This window comes from Corvus moneduloides, chromosome 5 (assembly GCF_009650955.1).
Source record: "Corvus moneduloides isolate bCorMon1 chromosome 5, bCorMon1.pri, whole genome shotgun sequence".
NCBI lineage: Eukaryota > Metazoa > Chordata > Aves > Passeriformes > Corvidae > Corvus > Corvus moneduloides.
In genome coordinates this window covers 71,525,465-71,542,834 of record NC_045480.1, presented here as the reverse complement: position 1 = coordinate 71,542,834, position 17,370 = coordinate 71,525,465, and the positions used below count along the sequence as shown (strand labels likewise).

The window sequence follows — 17,370 nt, the reverse complement described above, 5'->3', positions numbered from 1 at the left end:
GGACTCACCCATACGGGCAGAATGAACTTGTGCGTTAGTGTCACTCCCGTGAGATAAGAAGGCCAACAGTTGCCTACAGCAAAGGCAGATTCGTTTGTACATTTTTCTTGCTTTTATGAGGGTCTGTGAGCAAGTTCCAAAGACATGGCAAGCAGATCTAGAAGTGCTGGTTGTCTGGTAACACTGCAGTTAAATTCAGTACTATGCAATTCAGATGATCAATTCCTTTTGGCATATTGGAAGGCTAAAGAACTACAAACCCTATTTAAATAAATTCGTTTGGCTGCTTGTGACTGCATGTCAATTAGGATGCAAAAGCAGCGAACGCTGTCTTGGAATCTGAGTTATAAGGAAGGTGATACTCGCACTTTGCTCTGTAAAAACTCTTGAGGTACGTGCATGTATAGCCAAAACAATCAAGGCTGAGGAAAAACCACTTACTGAACTTACTGAATCATCATGATCCAGAAATCTACTGGAGAAATTCCTTCCTCTTTGGTCAGAAGACCCGTGCAAATCAGTAGAAAAGCCCAACAGACATAATCTTCAATAGAACTTACACGTATTGTCCAGTTCAATTAACTAGATTTGCAGAATCGCAAATCTGGAGTTAACAGCGTAGTATTTCTTTATTCTTATGAACATGATAAAAACTCTGCCAGGAAGAAAACACAACAGGGAACAGTTGTCTTAATCCAACAGAATAAAGTTCTCACTTCATTCTGTTGGTGGAAGGCACTCTACAACCTTGGAAAAACATGTCACGTCAAGAGGTGTTTCTTGTTCCTCAGCCAGTAAAAATAACTTTGATGACATCACTGTCCAACTTAAAAGCAAATTAATTAAATTCCTCTCCTGAAAAATAGTGTGAAGGTGTCCCTTTGGACAACAATAGAAGGTTCTTCAAAACCACTTCTGAAATGTTTATTAGCTCTCTAAAATTTTAACAAAAATTAAGAATGCTTCATATTTATAGCATTTTGTGAACTTTTATTATTTTATTTGAATCTGATTTCCTTATCACAATTTCAAATTCTAAGACTCTAAAATTTTTGCAATGCAGAATTTCTTTGTTAGGATCTGGAATTTACTGGAGAACAAAAAAATCCCTGTTTCAGTGTTTGGCTGTATACCTTATACATCTTAGAGTTATAATAATAGCTTAGCTAATAAAGAATGCCTTATATTTACTTTGAAAGAACTACAAAATGGTGAAGTACAAAATTATAGGCATATCTGGAGTTGGAAATAAAATCAATTTTGCAATAGCATGTAACCATAACAGGCAAAGACAGGACAATATGATGTACATATACCTAGAGTTGAAGTATTGGCACCAAGGAAAGATGCCCTTACAACAAATGTAGGATTCTATGAGAAAATCATTAACTCTTGAACACATTAATTTTCAATAAAATATTGTGTCTGACCTATTCTCATCTGCTCAAGATAGGAAACTGGGAAGGCAGAACAGTGAGGAAATCCAGCATGTCTGACCTGCTGACAGGAAAGGTAAAGTGTGTGTGGGATAATGCAAAAGCTTTTAGAAATAACATGCATTCCTGAGTTAGTATGATACAGCACACAGTAATTAAATTCAAAGTACTACCACCACTGTGAAACATTTTCAGTGCAACATTCCATGAAGAAACCTTTAATTTTTTGCCAAGGTCTGGTAAATAATTGTAACTGAATTCCCCAGGTAACTGCACCGATTGCCACTTTCACAGCGAGAACAGCTTTATTAAAGCTGCTACCCAAGAAACCAAAGCAACACTGATAAACCTGCAGGTGATCCCAGCACAGCTCAGGAAGGTCTGAACAAAATCTACACTTGCTTCAAATCCAGACTTATGCCCATGGTTATGCCTTAGGAATGGTTCTCCTGGTTTTGGATTTACTAAATTGGTTGCCACTGGAATAAGAATGTCATTTGGATATGCAGAGGAACTGAATTTATTCAGTTCTTACCTAATATAAATTGGAATTTATTTTGCCTACAAGTAACTAAACTTTTCAACAAAATAGAGTGAATATAGTTGATTTGGGGATATTTGACTTGAGAACTTCATTTTCAGAGCTCAATATTTACCATACGCCAAGGGCCACCACTGCCTTGTAGGATTTCAGTACCACCCATGAAAGTTTACCACATGATTTAATGTTAACTGGACATTAAAAGGGGCATGAGGTTTGAGAAACTTTAATGATTTGTTCTTTATGTGAGAAACAAAAGAGCTCTTAAAAAGCTCTATAACAAATATAAAGAAAAATTTTATGTCCCAAATAAATTGGATTGATTTGAATGAAAGTAAAGTTTCATTTTCTTTTGCAAGCCGTCTTGACTAGAATGGAGATCAATTTAAAGCTCATGTTAATTTTTCTTATCATGCCATTTCATTAACCTATCATTCCGATTTCATTAACTTTTTTGTTTTGTCTGACGAAACTTAAACCTTCACTTTTCTTAAAGGAGTAACTTGATCTGTCAAATCAAAAAGATAATCTGAGAATTGCTGTCCTTTAAAGCTCATTGCAAAAACTCCAGCAAACTTGTAAGTTAAAAGAAACAGGGAAAGTTTAGACGTTAGAGCGTATGAGAGGTGAGGGGCCAAATCTTGTTCTTTCAAAGGACTTTACTGTCTGTCAGCTATGAGACTACAGTTTTACTAAATTTTGATGTATCACTGGCAAATAATAAATGAATAACAGAAAATAAAAACCAAAACAAATCTACATCCACCCAAACCACACACACACAAAACCAACTGGAGATTTAGCGTCTGTGTTTAAAGTCTGCCGGGTGAGAGAGGGCGGGATAACTACACTGTTTAGTCGGCAGTTAACTAGCGAAGCGCTTGGGACTTGGCTTACAGCAACGCGGTCCATGGGACCAGGTGTCCCTGCCTACGGCACGGGGCTGGAACCGAAAAGCAGCTGCGCCGGGGCTGATTGGCGGAGGCGGTTCCGGTCCCTCCCGCCAGAGGCGGGCACAGGAGACCTGCCCTGTGCCGGGAGCTGCCCGCCGTCCCGGTAGCGGGGCAGTGCATGGGGCGGGAGGGCAGCCGAGCCTTTCCCCGGAGCCGGGGGCGAGCGGTAGCGCCGGTGCATGCGGTGGGGCGGAGCGGGGGCAGCCCGGAGTGATGAGAAGTTGAGTGAGGACGGAGCGAGGGAGCCTCCTCTGCTCGCAGGGCAGCCCAGCCCCGCAGCAGGTGCAGCAGAGCCCGGGCGGAGGCACCGGCGGGCCCGGCGCTCCCGGCGCCGCAGCAGCGCCGCAGCCCGGGCCGGGCGGACCCGGCTGAAGGACAAGAGCCCCGAGCGGAGCTGCGGTCGTCGGCTCCTTACCAGAGGCAGCGACGCGGAGGAGCGGCCCTGAAGGGAGAGCGGTGAGGGGCCTCGGCGGTACCGAGGGGGGCCAGGCGCTCCCGGCTGCGGCGCGGGGCAGAGGGTCCGGGTGTGGAGGTGGAGGAGGGCTCTCGTTCCATCTCGCTGCTTGTTCCAGCCTACCCTCTCCCTCTTTCCTCCCGCAACGCAAGGGGAAGCCCCCGGGCGGCCGCGGTGGAGGGTCTAGTGGAGCGAGAGGAGGGAGAGCCATTGAAGGGGGGGGGGTGAGAGCCGGAGGGCTGAGGGGAAGAGCCATGGAAGTGGGGGTGAGAGCCGGAGGGCTGAGGGGAAGAGCCATGGAAGTGGGGGTGAGAGCCGTAGGGCTGAGGGGAAGAGCCATGGGAGTGGGGGTGAGAGCCGGAGGGCTGAGGGGAAGAGCCATAGAAGTGGGGAAGGAGCCGCAGGGGAGCCGCGTCGATGCGGTGTCTCCGAGGGAGGGGACGGTGTGACCTGAGGAGGGAGCTGGGGGAATGTGGGGGAGCGCCATGTCCTGAGGGGCGTCAGAAGGACGCGTCCCTTCCCGCCCTTTTCGTGAGGGGCGCTCGGGCGGGGAGAGAAGAGGGGCCCAGGGGCGGCGCGCACGGTACCTGTGTGGCGCGGCGGGCGGGCGGGCGCTCACCAGGCGGGCTCTGGCGTGGTCGTCGTCCGGCGCCGCAGCGGTGAGTGCGGAGAAGCCCGGCAGGTGCCGGCGTTGCTCCTTGGGGGAGGTTGAGCGCCGCGAGGGAAGAGGGGGCAGGAAGGCTGAGGGGGCGCCCACCCGCCCGGGGGTCCCTCAGCGGCGGCTCCGCAGCCCTGAGGGGAGGCGCGCTCGCGGTGCTTGGCGCGCGCGGGGCGCTGAGGGCGGGAGCGGCGGGGCGCGGGAAGCCGCCGCTTTTCGGACACCGAATTCTGGCTTCTTTTGGCGGCTCCCCTTTAACTACTTGGTGTCGCCGACAGCCGGCCCGCGGTGTTGTCAGCGGGGGTAACACCGTGGTGTGTGGGCGCAGAGGCCCCCGTGTTGGGTTGCCACCCGGCTGCCAGCTTGGGGACGTGGTGTGAGGGACATCTTAGACCTGGGATGACTCCCAGCGCGCCTGGGATGCAGTGACCTCCCTGGATATTCTCCGAGTTTCCACATCCCAGCCGCCTCTGAAGGAACAGCGTTGCATAAGTGCTACTGCGCTTCCCGGTTGGGCTCAAAAAGGAGGAAAACGGTCAAGCGTGAACTTTTCAGGCGACACATCGCTGAAGTTGCGGTGTTTAAGCGGAGGTCAAGTGGCATCTTGTCTTTTACCGTCTACCTCCTCGTCTGAGCCCTGGCCGTGGAACAACAGGGGATCATTGGGAATTGCGCAGCCCGTTTTGCATGCTCATCAGAGTTCCCTGGGGATGGACAGCAGAGAGTAACTCCAGTAGTAGGCATCCTTGAAGGTCTCCTCCCCCAAAGCAAACATCTTGAAATGAGTATTTTTGGTTTGGTGGTTTTTTGGTTTTTTTTAATGTTACGACCAAATGGCTTAATTTATGGCATCATTTACATGATACCACTTATTTCCAGACTTTTATTACGAACATATTCTCAGTTAACATTTGCAATCTGAAGCTGCCTGCCTGCTTTTCCAAGCAATTATCGTGCAAGGTCACTTAGTTATTTTAGCTGAGCTAGTTTTAAAGCACCGACACTACGTAGTGTGCAATTAACCTTTGCTTCGCATTTCCTTGGTTTTGTTCCTTGGTTTTGGTCCTTGCTCCCGGCTGAACACTGGATACTGCAGTGGCTTTTCTTTTCCAAAAGACTCCAGTTTGTGCTGGAGTCTTGTGCTGCGAGATAGTTTTCATGCTGTTGTGAAAATATTTCAGTTGAAATACAAGGAAATGAGTACTTAGCACAAAATACTTGAGTTATTTTTGCTTTGTTTTTTTTTTTTTTTTTTTTTGCATGCTTCGTGTTAACAGAAGCTGTTTATAGAACATGAGAGAAGAAAATATTTGTTTTGTGATGTATCTGTTAAATATTGAGACTCTGAGGTGAGAATCATGTCGATGTTTTGTAAACGCTAAGTTTTATTTTCTTAGGGTGCTTCTAAACAGTTGTGTTGTTCTAAAGCAGGATTTGGGAGGAGAAACCCGGGGGCTTAACAGGGCTGGAGGAGAGGACATCTGAAATGATCCTGCATCCTTCTTCTGTGCAGGGTGGTGTCACCTGAGCTCTGAGTCCTCTCCTTGCCCGTGCGAGTGGATTGGAGAAAAGTGACTTGCTGAGTAAGTGGTCATGAAGCAGTGGATTGGTTTTGGTGGATTGAATTGGTGACAATTTCATCTTGGTGAATGGCTACCAGCTGTTGTGCCTTACTGGCATAGCTTTGTGTATGGCCTTCTCTGTACCTGTTGTGAGGGCACAGAGGGTATGATTTGCTGGAGTACACTTCCTACTACTTGAAAAATGTTCTGCAGTAATTATATTTGTAAGTGTAACAACGTCTGTCCTGACTTGGTTATTTTATAATTGACTTTCTTGAACATGAGATAGATTAGTTCTGACTTAAATTGCTGAGTGTTTAGTGCACATGCCCACTTTTTTGGGGTTTTTTCCACTTTGGGCTCTTTGAAGTGCTTTTTGTCCACATGACTGTTTTAACCAGGTTGCTCCCTTTAGAATAGTACAGGGTTTATTCCTTATTGGTCAAGTGCCCTGTCTTTTACTTACAAGAGAAATCCCACTGCAGTATTAAAGCCTATTGGGTTGTTTGTGGTGAGACCAAATTCACGAGATGCTTAGCAAATGAAATACCTTTTTTTCTTCCAGATCTAGACTTTCAACAAATATTTTTATTTCTGTTTGATTATTTCAAAGTCATATTTGTGAAGAGAACAGAACTGTGTTTGAGAAATGCTGATACATGAGAAGCATTTGACATCATTCACCTCCTTTGTTGGTATTTTTGTCCTCACAAAAATTTCAGCATGGTTTGACCTCTTATTGTTGTTTTAGAAAGTATCTTTGGGCTGAAAACTGTCATCCTGATACAGCTCCAAGTGTTTGTGAATAGGTATTGTAGAGGGCTCCTCTTCTTGTTTTCCAGGAAGTAAAATACCCTAGAAGCCTTTAATAGAATTCTCTGTCCTTCCCCCAGGACAGCTATGCTTGGAGGCAATTTCCAAGGCTTATGACATAAGGTTTCTTGAACCCTTTGATGAATTATTTTTGATGTTTTATGGCACTTGGGTGTATGTATGTTAAAATGCTCAGGGTGTGAGGTCCTGATATTCCTTGTAAAAAATAAGCATTTAAATGGTCTATAGCCAAAACTGTGGTTATAAACCAGTTTGTTATGACCATTTCTCTTAAACAGCACGGTTGTCATGCCTGTAATTTTATTTGTGTAGAGAAACAAGCATAGCTTTCTTTGCTCTGTGCTGTTCTTTCCTCCTATGAATGGATGGTTCAGCTTCACAAAAAATAAGCAACTTAAGACTGTTTTCCCTTCTTACTCAGTAACTAAAGGGAGAGTTAATGGGAAGTCTTGAGTCAGCTTCTGATTCTGAGCTGAGCTGGAAATGAGCCTTGATGCCCTGCAGAAACAGCATGCTTTAAAAAAATTAAAATATTAAGGCTGTGTCTCAGTGTATTTAGAAGGAGGTAACAGTGTCAATGTAGAGGTTGGAGGACCTTCCAAATTTCTTAATTCAAGACTATACTCCATTAGAGAAATCATAAAAGGTATTTAATTTATTTGTTATGCCAGAAGATGGAGTGCATAAGTGTAACAAAACCTGCAAACATTAAATTTAGACATCCAGGACTTAGATTAAAATGCAGTTACATATATTGTATTTGATTTTGTTGGGTTGTTTTCCCATGGCCCCCATCCAATTTGAAAGTTACTTAAGTCAAATGAATAAGGTGCTTTCATGCCAAGAAGACCAATTCATGAAATACACTTTTTAAAAAGTATTGCAAAAATTTTCAACAAAAATTAAGTATTAGCTTAAAAAAAAAAAAACAAACCATAAACCCCAGCACAAAGCAAACAAAAAAGAGAAACAAAAAGGACTCAAGAAAACACATGGCCAGTACTCATGTGTTGCCCTTAGCTTTATTTCCAGGACATCATTGTTATCTTCCCAATTTAATGTTTCAACTGAAAAATACTCAAATTTGGGGCAAGGTGAGGTGTTTTCTGGCTTACACCGCAAATGAGGCGAAAGGCGCATCTCTCTCTGAATGAAATCTGGGTGAGGAACAGGAATTTACCCAGGATATGGCTTTCAGCACAAGATGCACAGCTTGCTGGTGAGGTGAGGTGGGAAGTGTGGCTGCAGAGCCCACTGCCATGAGCAGCCCCAGCAGCTGTGGTAGTACTTTATGTAGTATCTGCTTCAGATTTATAAGTACTAGGGATTTTTAAAATGAGATAGTTAGGGTTAGAGAGCATAGGTGCTGTTTGCAAGGAGCTAAATATTTGTTTTGTAGGTTTGCTTGGGAAGCCACTTCTGCCAATTTACCATAATGCAAACGTCTGCTCAAAAGCGCTTCTTTTCAATAGCGCGGTGTGCTGAGGCAGACCTTGTAGCAGTATCCTTCTCAGGAGTGTTCTTGACTAGAAGGTTGCTGTCACTGGAGAGCTGGGTTTGGCATTATCCAAAGTCACCACAGTTCAGTTGAAACCTGTACCCCAATGCAATGTAGATGCCAAGAAAGCTTTGTTCGAGAATTACACCCCTGATCAAGCCTTGCTGGTCCTTAGAAGAATGTTATTTCCTGAAACTGAGCTTTGAGGGGTGTGTGGTGATGCCTGTGGTGTTTGGTCCCTGGGCACAAAATTTTATCATAAGTAATCGAGCTTAAAACGCTTGTGTGAAGTGTTGTCCGCACACATTTTGCTTCCCAGCAGTGCAAAGTGGAAAATTCCCATGTGTATTTCAGTAACATGTCTGGATAGGCCAGCCTAGTGCTTGGAGCATCCAAGAATTGTGGGGCTAAAAGTAAATGGGAGCTGTTGGTGTAAATCCTGTGAGGGCTTGTGTGGAAACTTGCCCAAGGACAGTTGATGATTATCTGAATTTTTTTTTTTCAAGTTGAGAATCTTGAAAAACAGATCTGACTGTGTAAAATACAGGAGTAAAGCTGGCATCTTTCCTTAACCACTCATAATGATAAATCATTCGTTACTGTGCTTCATGACACTTTGGTAATTATTTTGCTTGTTTATCAATTAGCGTTGTTTTCATCAAAGTACACTTGAAGATTGGAGTATTCCACATTATTTTATCTCAGACTATACTTGTATTAGACAATCAGTCTTGCCTTAAACTGCTTACTAATGAAGTAACTGAACTACAGCAGTAAGCTGTAAAGTTATTTTTGTTATAAACCGCCATCAGAGACTTAGTGTTCATGTTCAGAAAGTTAATTTGCTTTCCAGAAGTGGAGGAATACCTGGGAAGTATTAATTATTATTTATTCATATCCATTTTGGTGGGTAGGAACAGACATGTGCATGTGTAGAACCACTTGGGGTGTGTGTGGATGGTTTATTGTTCATTTATTTTGGTTTTACACCCAGATCATTCTGGAAATTGTGGTCTTGGAGATGGGAGCCGTCTTCGTCTTGATCTTCTGTAGCCTTTGAATTTATTTTCTCTTTTCCCTAATATTTGGGAATTAACAGATTGTACTTAAGTCTTGGACTGTCTTTGAAAATCTACAAACCCTGTCTTTAGACCATTCCTTTCTGGAATTATGCTCTAGTCTTAGTCAACTACTGGTGCTGGAAATTCACAGGAAGCTTATGTGTATTTAAAAATTTTTATACAGCTACAAGAAAAAAAAAAAAGCCCCAACCCTTACTGGAGTGCATTTTGCACCTTTCAGAAGATTCCCAAGTTGATTTCTGTCCCTTGTAGCTCTGGTAAGTGATGTGGTCTTGCTCTTAAAATCAGAATCTCAGGATTAAACTGTGTAGGAAAGCTGTTATGCTGCTTTTATCCTTATTCTAGGCCCAGATTCTACTAGGAGATACTTCAAAGCAGGCGCTCCAAAATACAGGTCTGAAAGCAACAGACAACAACTGAATTTGAGGGAAACCAACCTGTAAATTTCAAAACAGCAGCTATTAATTAACAGACTGAATAAGCTGAATGGTTTTGGCATGTGTGGTGTTGCTGCAGTTATTTTAATTGAGCTGAATAAGAGCAGAGCATGATGAAACCAAGTATTTTTACTTTATTCCAAGTTGTATTTCCCACTGCAGAAACAAACCTGTGATAGCTTCCTTTGTGATTGTGTGGCTTGTTAAAATGTGCTTATTTGCTATAGGATGAAGTCAGAAACAGAACAAAGAAATTCATTGAGTGCTTCTGGGTGTCATGTGATGGCGTGACCAGGGAGAGCTTGTACCAAGCTGAAGCCAGTTGGAGTGAAAGGCAAAGCATCCCCCCAATAATTATTGAAGTTAAAAGAAAGTCCCAGTCAAGTGGGTTTAAGTTTAAAACTAGTGTTGTTTCAGGTCCTGAGGCTTGTTCGTGAGGGAAAATTCATGCTTGGGTGATGGTAGCATATAACTACAGGCACCAATGAATTAAGCTCACGACAAAGTGCACTGCAATTTCCTCCAGCCCCTTCTTCAGAGGGTCATTTTATCAAAGGAGATGCAGTTGCTAATTAAAGTGTTGAAAATCAGAGTCAGGTTTTTTTCTTTTTTTCTCCTTTTTTCTTTCTTTTTTGCTCTTCATTCAGCCACTATTTCAGCCTGTCTTTTGATGCCAGTGTGAGAGCAAAGACTTCAGGGGCAGCTTTGACCTTTCAGTGGAGGCATCTTTGTCTCCATCAGCTGCTGTGGCACTTGTGTCTCATGCTCTCTGCAGGTAGAAGGTTTCCTTTTATTTTCAGCACTTAGTCCTGTCGTGAGTTATTCTGTTCCTGAGCTCTTTAGGGCACTGTGGTCACACAGCAGGAGCAGGGCCACTCATCTTCACCAGCACTGGTGTCCCCAGGAAAGGTGGAGTAACCTGTTGGCTTCTCTCTGTTACTACCCCCAGCCCTGGATGTCACAGCAATATTTCTGGTTCTTTCTGGTGCAAAATGGCCTGTCAAGAAGCTTATGGTTTCAGGTCTGGGTACTTGAAAGAAAGGTCTCCAGGAGCTGAGGGGACTTTATCAAGGGACTTGAATGTTGTTGCCAAAATACCGTGTCTTGTGTGAGTTGCCGGTAGCTGTGAAGGAAGACGTGAAATTTGTCAGGAAAGGTTCTCACATTGTGTTGGATGAAGCAGACAAGTCTCTCCACAAGGAATATGTGTGTCTCGCTTGCAGACAGATGGCTCTTCGCTGTGTGCAGTCAGCAGTTGTCTTTCCAAGGTGCTGGGGGTGGGATAACCATGGGCAACAAGGAACAGAGCTGCATAATGGAGAGCGCCAATGCGGAGAAATCCGAGCTGCTGGCACATGGCGTCAGGTTGCCCTCGGTGGAAGGCACACAGGTTTTGGAGCAATGTGTAAGCTATTGGCTTTGTTAATCCTCACTGTGTAAAGTATCACAAATTATAGGGATCTAGAAATGCCCAGTTTGAGATGCCCAGTGCAAAACAGAACAAAAAGGACTGGCTGTTCTTGCTCTATTTGCTTTTATTTGGGTTATTAAAATGCGTCAAGAATGTATTTTGATTTGTTTTGACTACCCTACCTGGTAGGTCTACAGAGGTTAATGTTTCACAGGTTTTAAAATCTTGATGGAACTCACTTCCATGCAGTCACTTGGGCTGAACTTAGAAAATGGGTACTTGTACAATACTGACCTTCAATAAAGTTTATATTTTTTTACTGCATATTATTTGCTCAGTTTTAGTGCATAGAGTGTTAAGGAATGTAGTTAAGGGGTGGAAGGTGCCTTTGCCTTGTTGTAACTTAGTTCATGTTATGAAAATATTGAATTAGACTTAAATCCTTTACTCTCAGGTAAATCAGATCTTGGCTGATCAAGTCAGAACTGCAGCATTATGACCCCAAAGCATGCAGGCGTTGCTTGGATTTATAAGGGACTTGATTAAAAGATCAAATTATTACTAGTAATAGATTTGGAAATCCAAAGTAGTTTTAGAATATAATCACTTCATAAAGATAATATTTGTAAATAGTTAATCTTTTTAGATATGATAAGTCTTTTCAGAAGTTTGGGACAGTATTCCATAACCATGAAGATTCCTGGAGCGCTTCTTTCTGAAAGCCAGTGCCAAAGTGTTACCAGGAGTGTTATACTTTGACCACTTGCTATAAAGTCATCTTAACTGGGACAGAATGCCTTGCACGTGAATTGTAGTCCCATGTAACTTCTGAAAGATCTGTCTACTAGCATGCCTACTGAAAATATTTTGTGTATGAAGTGGAAAACCTGTATTTTGATCAAGTGCCTCTTCTGCCTACCTGTGGAGTGAGGATTTCTAAAACCCTTTTTCTACCACGGTTGAGTACAAAAGCTTAGGTAAAACCCTTCAGTGTTTGATAAAACCTGTTGCACGTACGGTAAGTTGTCACTAAAAGTGGTTTCCTAAATTGCATATCCTTTTGACTCCCTCTTAATAGCACCTTTGCTGTTTGCATAGCTGACACAGTAAGTCTGATAGAGGATTGCAGTGACATTGTAATGCCTATAAATCTTACATCTCATCCACAGACAAAAGAGTTTTTGTACTCATTGAAATGCTTCAGTCATTGGATAGATGTTTTTTGGGAGCCTGTACAAAGCAAATGCAAAAGCCTGCTCTTGTTGATACACGTGTCTTGCTAATTTCTTAGTTTATTCATTTAGTTGGAAAAGGAGCCTGTGGTTGAAAGCCAAATCACAGTACTCATCTAAAACGTTGCAACACAGTATAGCAATCACAGCACACACTGTGCCTCAGCAATTAGTAACAGGATGTGTGATAGGGAAAACTTAAGGACATAGATCCAAAGGTTGTACAATACCTGTTAGCAGAGTCTCTTCCCAGATAATTTCCTGGTTTGTTGCTCTGCAGCTTTGCATGTTCCCGCATTTCTGATGGGTTTCTTGCTTTTCAGCACGTGGGTTGCTTAGTGCCAGCTGCTTCCTAATCTTAAACTGCAGTTTGGTGCCTGAAGTCAGTTTGTGGGCCTGATTTACTGTAATGCTCCTAAAGGATTATGGAGTAGTATTTTGGATTGCCTGTGGATTATGTACAGCACAGCAAACAGTATTATGGGTTAAGAACATGTTTTACAATTCCCAGCTTAAAGAGGTTAGGAGGCAAGTTGCACTTCAAGATTGAAGATTGTGGTCTTCCTTACTGTCATCTGTTATGCCACTAATTAAAAATTCCTGTCTCCATGATAAAATTATTTTCTGAGATTCACTGTCAGACATAATTTGGTCAGTGCGTTTCCTCACATAGGTAGCGTTTCTGGGTGCTTGGCAAAAAAATGCTGATGTGAGCTGCTGTTAAATCTTAAAATGTTTTGGGGGAATGTGGAAAATTAGAGCTATCTTGAAGAATGTGTAGAAGGAAGGAGTTTTCCTTTGGTCACTCCTCCACAGTTTTGAATCAATGCACTTCATTCATGTTTGTGTGCATGTGTATATACTTTGTCTTTAATGTCAACTGCATGTATGTGGCTGACACAGCTAAGATTTGGGATAAGTGTATGTATTCTCTTAGCATAGAATAATCCTGTACTCAGTATTGGTGAAACCCTTTGTCTTGAAATATTTTCTTTGTCTTTCAGCATTACACTTAACTGCAAGTGCCTTCTGTGAGTCATTCCTGGCTATCTTGGGCTTGATAAAAGGCTTTGTTTACGGGGCCTTTGGTCATGCAACCTGGGTTATAGGGCTTGGCTCTGTATTTGTATAACTGAGGTGCTCACAAGCCTCTGGAGGCTGGGTACCATGTTTTACCTGTAAACCTGTTTTCAGTAGCTAAACCAAACAGAATTGCACGTGAAGTAAGTTGGTGTCAATGGGGTTTTGAGTGGGCAGGGCTGGAGTGGCAGTGAATTGGGTAATGTCAGGTAACAATCTGAGATCACTTGTCATTTCTTTCCCTGTTTTAATGCTTCCTTTCTATTAAGGGCAGTAGTAAACCATAGTCAGCAGCTGCTTGTGGTGGTTTTTTGGTTTGTTCCCAGAGGCAGTTTGTAGTGCTCTCCACGACCAGTTGTTCTTCAACTTCCCTCATCCTTTCTCTTGCTGTGCTTTCAACCACGTGTCTCTTCCTACAGCTACAGTACCTCTGATCTTAAGAGAAATAAACACACTGTCTGTGTTCATCTGTGGTGAAAGCTGAAGTTGGACATGGTAGGGTGGGATTGGTTCCTGACATGACACTGCCCTATTCATGGTTCCAGTTTTTGACCTCAGGTGGAGGCACAAACAGGTGGGATAACAGAGGTCACATTTGCCTTAGTGGGAGAAAAGCAACTGGCTCTGGAGCCTGGCATGGGTGGTTGCTGTACATAAGTCAAAACTGCTCAAGGTCCCTCTACCTATGTGGAAACTGCATCAGATTTGCAACTTTTAATATAAGTTTAGTTGCAGATGAAATACGTCTTCCTTTAAAAAATACAAAAAGAATATTTTTTATTTGTTTCTGCCTTTTTGGTCTCATTGGTTCAGCCACTAATACGAAGTTTTGGAGAGTTTACAGCCCCAAGAGCAGAGTTTGCGTTCTTTCTTCTAAAACGCTGAGTTTTTTGTAATGAGCTGTAGTAAAGGGAGGGGAACAATACTGAGACCGAGATGAAGGAATAAATCTGCATGTTAGTGCCACAACTGTGGCAGTTTGTAGTACACACAGTTTGCTGAAATGCATGAAAATCCCACTTTTCCCCTTTAAAAAAAAATAATATTCCTGTGATGCGCACATTAGTTTTCCTTTTGGGCATAGTAATTTCATTACTGATTAGCTCCCAGACTTGGGCTTGCAGAGGTGGCAGCCCGATCCTTTAACCTGTGCTGTCTCTGTGAAATTGTAATGAGTAATTTGAGCCCTTTGGGTAAGGTGAGAGTGATCAGCAGCTCAGAGATTGCTCCTTTGCTCTCAGAAGAGCACTGCTGTTTGGAATGAAGGGCACCTTTCCTGGCAGAAGTCCCGCTCAAACTGCCCAGGTAAACTCAACAAACGTTAGCAAATTTAAAGAAAGGATGAAAGGAAATGAGGAACTTAAAAAAGCAAATTGCATCGCTTAACTCCAGCTCTGTAAAACTTCCTTTGCTGCTTTAGAAATCAGGAGTGTTAGTGAATAAAAAGGACTTTTTATATCCTTTTGTGTGAGTGCCTAAGAACTGTTTCATCTTTTGAGTAGTGATAAACATGGGAGCAGTTTGCATTCAGGCTGTGCTGGATGGAGATGATTGAGAGGCTCTTCTGCTCTAGATTTCTCTACAATGGAGGAAAACATGGACAATGGTATTGGTGGCTTGAAAATAGCTATTTCGGAGTTTCAGAAATAGAAGGTAGGCAGCCAGTGATGTAAAGCAGAAAAAACCCTCAAACGTGCCAGAAAGTTCTATTAGCAGTGATTAGCAGATTATTAAGGATTGGCAGCAAATCTACATGTAATCTTGGGTACGTGTTCCAGGACTGTAATTGACAGTTACACCAATTATTAATTGGAATTTATCTAAAATAATTTAAGATTGGTGTTTATATAAATTACATTAGATTTTAATGTTTAAATTATTATTATAAAAGCCAACTGGCACTACACTTATTTCAATGTCATTCAGTTTATTTCCACATTGTCCAACCTTCAAGTGTCAGAGCTTTGTGAAGAAGGGGGGAAGGATCCTCTCTCCTATTTTTTTCTTCTGAAAGTCATTATTTTCTGTGTAGTCACGCTTCTTGTTGTAGGTCCTGCTTGGTCCTTCTGGGTGAATGGAAAAATACTTCCTAAAAAAAAAAACCACCATGACTTAGAAGTGTTTTGGTCAGCTGAAAGCATCTCTCCAACAGTCTGACTGTCAGGAGTGTGCTTGGTTTTCTGTAATGCTTTAAAACTCATGCTTTCTCTTTCATTTGAAAACCCCCACTATAGGTCATTAACTTTGAGTAGCTGTTGGAGTAGGTTTAATATTTAACTTCTTGGTATGTCTTTGACTTTTTCTTGCTGTGCTCCAATACGAGACCTCTTTACAATCAGCTCTTTACAATCAGGTTTCACTACTATAAAGCTACTCGGCATCTGGTTCTTCTCCGTATCCTCATTTTTAGGGCTTTTTTGGCTGAAAGGAATGGCTTCAATTCAGTGATCATTTTATGAATGTTGTTTGGTTGGGGGTTATGTTATGTTTTGGGGGTTTTTTAAATTTTAGCAAACTTGAATTTTCCTTTTCACCCTCTGTGACAAAAGGATGTTACATGCCAGCTCAGACGCCGAAACAGTCTTACTTAACGAAGGCAAATCCTAAGAAGAAGTACTTAAGATAGAGGTACAGAATAGTTTTATATTGTTAACTATCCTGGAGAAATGTATCATTCTGTCTCAGGGCTTTTCTTTCCTCTTTTCTGTCAGGACACCTGATCATTCTTTTTCATGCTCCTGGCGTGCAGAAATGAAAAGCAATTGCATTGGACATTGATCCTTTTTATTTATTTTGGCAAGTGATTTGTTCTGGGAGTTTACTGCCGGAGTGTGACTGGGAGTTAGTAGGAAGAATCCCTGAGCTCTAGTTGAAATTAGCTGGCTCCCAGCTGAGCACCACCGTGGCGTTTTCCTGACCCTTGGAATGCCTCCTGTGCCTGGGTACTGCTTGCTGCTTTTGGGTATGAGCTGAATCAGAAATTGCCACTGGAATAGGCAAGTCTGTCCCGGTGGCAATACCCGTGGTGCGGGGGGAGCTCATTGCTGAGGGCAGTTGGAGTGGCGGAGTGTCTGGGAGAGAGCCTGGAGCTGTGCTTGGGTGGTTGTGTGTTGATGCCTTGCTGATGGCCCTGGGCACCCACCTGTTCCCCAGTCCCAGTCTGCCAAATGGGAATTGTGCTCATGATTAATTGGCTTACAGAATGCTGTTACCTATTGCCCTTGTTCCTACTAAATTCTAACCTGAGCTCCCTGCTTCTGTCTGGCCAGGGCATGAAATGATGAGGCTGCAGGTTCCTGCCAGAAGTTCCATAGAAGGTTAATGCAATTTTTGCCAGTAAAAATGTCACTTAATCGGCATTTTTCTAATAGTGTCATGTGTTTAATATCTCTATAGCTTGGCAGGTCCTGTACATATATTTTCCAGCTCCCATGGAAGGTACTTATGTGGAAAAGGGGAGTTGCATAATAGTTTTTGGAGAAGTGATTATTGTTTTACCAGTTCTAAAGGTACCACAAGGGATAGACTGCCAGGGAAGTGCGTTGTCATCTCATGTCACTGATACACTGCAAGAGGATAAAAAATAATGTTTGGTAAATGGTTTTGGTTATATTGCCAGCTTTTCTTGTTAGTATTTGTAATACCTTTGCAAGGAGTAGAATGTCCTATGTGATTCCCGTTTAAAACTTGGCTGCCAGGTAAGTGTGGGGAGAGGAGGCAGTGGGGAAACACTGTCAGCATCCTAGGGAAGGATAGCTGTAGTTCCCATGGCTTTTGGTGGCATGTGTGTCACCCCAGCTATGGAAAATATGCCTTAGGGCTGAGGATTGTATCTTCTGTGCTGTGCTCTAGGCCTCGGATCAGGAGATGGAAGTAGAGCTGGCCTGTGGCAACATATTGCATCATGATCAGCCCTTAGGCTCCTGTAACCTTTGACTTCTGCTGCTGATAGAAACATAACTGAGTTTCCCAGTCCTGCACCTCCATTCATGGTTTTCTAATGTTGCCCTTGTTGACAGGAGCAGTAACTCAATACCATGGGAATGCTTCTAGCATGGGGAGGTGGAATCAAAAATGGGACTTTTCCAAGTTTGATTTATCATTTTTCTTGGATGTTTCATTGGCAAGCCATTTTTTACTTACTTTTTTCTAACACCTCTCTTAGCTAAGGAGTGTTATCCTCTAGCAGGGT

The 17,370-nt window shown here is 42.9% G+C and overlaps 1 protein-coding gene across 5 annotated transcripts in view; it reads left to right on the top strand.

The window, feature by feature from the left end:
* The first annotated feature begins 2,845 nt into the window (after positions 1-2,845).
* The window catches only part of UGT8 (UDP glycosyltransferase 8), a 36,232-nt gene continuing 21,707 nt past the window's right edge, over positions 2,846-17,370 (top strand). Inside the window, exons 1-2 of one of the 5 annotated variants that reach the window (XM_032108252.1) lie at positions 3,022-3,386; positions 5,556-5,625. Coding sequence is in view for 1 of the 5 variants with exons in the window: in XM_032108250.1 (XP_031964141.1) it covers positions 16,104-16,140 (37 nt within the window). In the remaining 4 variants the exon portion in view is untranslated. The other 4 variants (XM_032108251.1, XM_032108254.1, XM_032108250.1 and 1 more) reach the window with 4 other exon arrangements.